The 5,281-nt window shown below is 40.7% G+C and overlaps 1 protein-coding gene across 1 annotated transcript; it reads left to right on the forward strand.

Annotated features, from left to right (window-relative positions):
* Nucleotides 1-356: 356 nt before the first annotated feature.
* Nucleotides 357-992, forward strand: LOC112033962 (uncharacterized). The gene has a single exon (XM_024066744.1). The coding sequence runs from the start codon at nucleotides 357-359 to the stop codon at nucleotides 990-992; it is 636 nt and encodes a 211-aa protein (XP_023922512.1).
* The last annotated feature ends 4,289 nt before the right edge of the window (nucleotides 993-5,281 follow it).

The raw sequence follows: 5,281 nt of genomic DNA on the forward strand, positions 1-5,281 counted from the left end.
AATCTCATCCAATACACTCACTCTTAAGACGTCTGGTTCTTTCCAGAAGGCTAGCATAATAGCTTTTACAATTATCTAAGTTTAAGATCATCGCGATCACCCCCATAGCTGTAAGGGGTCAAGCCATCACTGATTTGCTATCAAATTTTTCTAGTGAAGACAGTTGGGATATTACTAATGATTTACTTGGCGAGCTGTTAGAGATTGCACTAATGGAAATAGCTAAAGTTGCTTGAACTTTATGTTTTGATGGATACTCTACCACTTCTGAAAAAGGGGCTGGAATAGTCCTATCCAAAAGTATCGATGAGATGGTGGCTATGTCATTCAAGCTTGATTTTCCATGCACCAACAATATGGCTAAATATGAAGCATATCTTATGGGCCTAGTGATAGCTCGTGAAATGGGTATCAAACATCTTCAAGTAATCGGAGGCTCAAATCTGGTTGTTTGCCAAGCTAGAGGAGATTTTGCACTAAAGGAACTGTCTTTAGCTCTATATAAAGCTATGGCTCAAAGGTTGGAGGACTCTTTTGAAGAATTCAATATTGAACACTCTCTAAGGTCCAAAAATCGCTTTGCCAATGCTCCAGCCACCTTGGGATCAAAAGTCAGATTTGAAGGTGCAACTACGGATGTTACTATTGTGAAGAGGCCTATCCTAGTTGCACAAATGCTAAAAGAAGAGTTCTTTGATCAACCGCTGGAACAGGCAAATTGGCGGTCTTCCCTTAAAGAAGTACTATTATCATCGAATGAGAATGATCATTTGAAGGTGCTCAAAGATTATGCTCTAATGGCAGGAGAGTTGTATAGAAAACTCCCTGGAGGAATTCTAGCTAGATGCCTAAGCCCTGGTGATTCCACTAAGCAATTAAAAGAAGTTCATGGAAAATCCGTTGGCTCCAACAGTTCTGTTAGTCTCTACAGACACCTCCAGCGGTTAGGGTATTACTGGCTAGAAATGAGCAAACAAGCTGCCACTGTCTAAGAACAATACACCAACTGCCAATTTGCTTTTGATCGAAAGGAATCATGTGCAATCCTTACCACCAATGATTGAGTATCTCATAGGAGACATCTTAACTGACAATCATGAAGAGGCCTACCGCTTGAAAAAATTGGCTACTCATTATTTTATGGAAGGAGATATTCTTTTCAGGAAGGGATTCAATAGGAAGCCTTTAAGATGCCTAAGGACCCCTGAACCACAATCAGTCATGCAAGAGGTACATGCAGGAGAGTGTGGTGACCATTAAGGCAAAAGGCAACTTCTCCAGCAACTGCTCAATCTTGGGTATTTTTGGTCCACCATGAAACAAGATGCAGCAGAATGTGTGAAGATGTGCCATACTTGCCAAGTCCATGGGAATCTCATACATACTCACCCCACCAACCTCCAAAACATGATGACTCCTTGGCTATTCCATACTTAGGGGCTTGATCTAATAGGCCCAATCAATCCACCATCCAGAGGTCATATTTGGATACTAGTAGCTACTGAATACTTCACAACGTGGGTTAAAGTCATTCCCCTGAAGAAGGCTACAGGCCCAGCTGTTGCAAACTTCATCTGAGAGCATATAATTTGCAGGTTTGGTATTCCTCACAAGATTGTTACTGATGATGGCACTCCTTTTGTCAACAAATATGTCTAGAAGTTACTTGACCATCTCCACATCAAGCACTGCATGTCCACTCCCTATTATCCATAAGGCAATGGTCAAGCGGAAGCTACCAACCAAGTGCTATTAATAATTCTCAGCAAGATGGTGAATGAATATGAGGGTGGCTGAACAGAACACCTGTTAGAAACCTTGTGGGCATACCGAAGCTCAAGCAAAATAGCCACCGGACTATCACCATTCTCTCTTGTATATGGTACCGAGGCTATATCTTTAGTCAAGCTATTAGTTCCCACCCCAAGTGTTGTTCATGGACAAGAAACAGACATGGATGCTGCCACTTGTGTAGAAATTAGAATTACAGACCTTGAAACCTTGGAAGAGACAAGAAACCTTGCCTATAACCATACCCAGTGATATCAATAGCAAATGGCCAATGCTTACAACAAGGCCATGAAATCTAGGGTTTTTGTCAATGGACAAATGGTTTTAAAGGTAGCAGATCATATCAGGAGGAATCTCTCAGCACCCTCTAAGTTTGCCCTAAGTTAGGAGGGGCCCTATCTCATAAGGGAAGCCAATGACAGCAGTTGTTATCGTCTAGCTACAACAAAAAGGTGAAAGTCTCATAGAATCTATCAATGGCAAATGGCTTAAGTTGTACTATGCTTAACTCAGCTTTCAAGTACGTACCAAGTAACTCTCTTTTGTATGATCTTAAACTACTACTATGTGAATAAGAATAAAGTTACAACTTTAACAGCTAGGTAATTTGAACCAAAACAACCATAAGATGAATATTTTCAAAACTATATGTATGATTTCCATGACTATATTTTAGCCTGAATATATTATTCTTTAATAAATAAAGCTTTTTTCAAAAAATAAATTCATGTACTTGTGCATAAACAAAACACAGCTTGCACAACTAGAGAAATATCAAACTACCACCTAAAGTTCACATGGCTGGTGCACCTTTGCACAAAACATAGCCTACATAGCTAAATAAACCCAAAATACATAACCTATTTCATTACATCATAACTTAAGGATAGATTGTTCAAAACACTAAGCTACTAATAAAAAGCTAGTCCAATAAGCCATTGCCAAAGGTATCCGCTGAGGAAGAAGCACCTCCGGTTGACGATGACTGCATCATTTCGTCCCTTTGGCTCACTAAAAAAGAAAGCTCAACTGTCTTTGCTGCAATTTCTTTCTTAAGATCAGCCATCTTCACTGTAAGGTCATTCAACATAATCTCATTATCTCAAGCAATACAAGCCTTAGCAGCAGCCCGAATCTTATCAATGATGAATTAAACTCCAAACTTCATGAACAACAAATCCTTAAGAGCATTCTTCCACTCAAGTGCGCTCTTCAAATTGGTACTTTCAAGCTCCGTACGCTACATATCCGGCAATACTACAACAAGCAACTGAAGTCTAGATTTCCTCAATGAAGCACCTAGCTTGCATCCAATCATGAAGTGAGGATGTTTTCTTACAATTGCTTCCAGTAGTGGCTAACCTTCTGTAGGAATCTCAGACCACTGGAACATGACAATATTGCTTGAAAGGGGATAGAAGTCAGCTGCCACTTTCATATTCTCCTCATCCTCTGCAAATTGCTCCAAGAATTCTTTAAGGTTCATTCTCTTAACGGCAACTCCAGAAGATCCGCTCCGCAACTCTACAAAAAGAAGCATGATTATATCTCCGACAGTAATAGAAAGCATTCATGTAGCCAAGTATTATTGAACAAGAAACTTGCTTTACTAAGTGTAAACTACTCAAAGACATCATACCTGGGGGTTCTTTCCTTTGGTGTACATCATGGACAGTCGAAGAAACAACATGTCTTTGGTTGGGTGCACTAGTAACAGCTTCTCCAGCAATGATAATGACATTAAGACCCTTGCCAGCATATTCCTTGCTGGGCATTCCAGTAACAGCTTCTCCAACAGAGACAATGACATCAAGATCCTTGTCAGCATGTTCTTTGCTGGACACTCCAGCAACGATTTCTCCAGCAGTGACAGTAGGACCTTCATCAGCCATCTCAATGTCTTTATTAGTTGGACCTAGAGAATAAAGGACATCAGGAGAGGAAACGCGAGAAGAAACCAAAGCGAGGAACAGTAGCTTACCGAAGTCAGCAACCGTATACTCAAAATCATACTCCTCCGATTATGTCTCTTCACTATCACTGGACTGTTGCAGCCATGAAAACATATGGTTAGCACCAAAATGAAGGCAAAGAAGAAAAGAAAAAAGATAGAAAGGATGTAAGAAGATAAAGGATTTGCGACAATAACTCTTCTAAAGACTCAAGAATCTTCACTCTACCAGCACTAGTCTTCCTTTTGTATTGCTTCAAGGGCAAGGGTGTACTAGCAGATGCAGCAGTTGGAACACTAGACTTAGTGGCTGGAGCTGCACCAGAACGAGATTGGACAATAGCTGAGGGCTTGGGACTGCCAGCCTTAGGCTTCTCGGCACTCGCTCTCCTACGTCTCACCTTTTTAGGTTTGTCTTCAAAAGAGGGTGATTTGCCATGAGATCTCTTTGGGGCACCAGTGGCTAGATTAGACTCAAGGGCTCTTACTATGATATTTTTCTCACTCTATTCTATGGGAACATTGCCCTCATAAACCATCCAACCATTAAGGTCAGCCCGCCATTCAGCAAATCCCAAATTCTGTTTAATAGCCTTTGCCGAAGCTGCTCTTGTATTCGGAATAAGCCGAGCATTGGTAGAAGGCTCTCTCAAAGGAGGACTCATCACTACTTGCTCAACCTTTCAGCTACTTACATAATTAATAAAGCTGCTCATGACCTTCCTCCAATACAACTTCATGTTTGAAGTAGCATACCCCTCATGGTGCCTACTCAGAACCAAGACTCTCTCCACTTTGCTAGCCCAATACTCCAATGTTGTACTATGAACCAATGGCTTCATTGCATCACTCAAAGGACACCCTATGGCATTGATGTCCGAGACATCTTGATCAAACCCGAATTTCCTTAAAACTCTATGGGGATTATATTGTGTCAAATCAAACTCGACACCACTTGGATATGAGATGTATGAAGGGGATGTAGTAAGCAAGAAATTAGGAATCTTCTCATGATCAACCAATCCAAACTCTTGAGATTCGGGCCTAGCACTTGGAAAAGGGTTTGGACAACAAAACCCAGCAGCAACATAAGAATTGCACTTCCAAACAAAGTGAGCCCCATCATCCAGCAATGTGATTGAAGGAAGGTTCCAAACCTTTAACCTTTAACCCCATCCATTTCATAAGCAAAGGAAGACCATCTTCAAAACTAAGGAATTGAAGCTCACCATTAGGTCCAACAGCCCGAACCACCCAATTGGCCATCTTAACATCACCAACATCTTTCCCAACATTAATATAATCTTTCGAATGCTCCCATATGAAAGTTTGCAACAATACTACATTAACACTAGATTCAATAATATGGTATGGAGATCCTTCAAGCTCGTCACTATGTAATCTATCAAGCTCAGAATAAAGGGTACCTAAACACAAAGTACCTAAAGGCAAGGACACACCTCTGCTTAATACTACGGCTAGAGGAAATGTGAAAGGCTTCATGAACTGTACCAAGTCAGAATTAAACACACATTAGCT

The sequence above is a fragment of the Quercus suber genome, unplaced genomic scaffold (assembly GCF_002906115.3).
Source record: "Quercus suber isolate HL8 unplaced genomic scaffold, Cork oak 2.0 scaffold_46, whole genome shotgun sequence".
NCBI lineage: Eukaryota > Viridiplantae > Streptophyta > Magnoliopsida > Fagales > Fagaceae > Quercus > Quercus suber.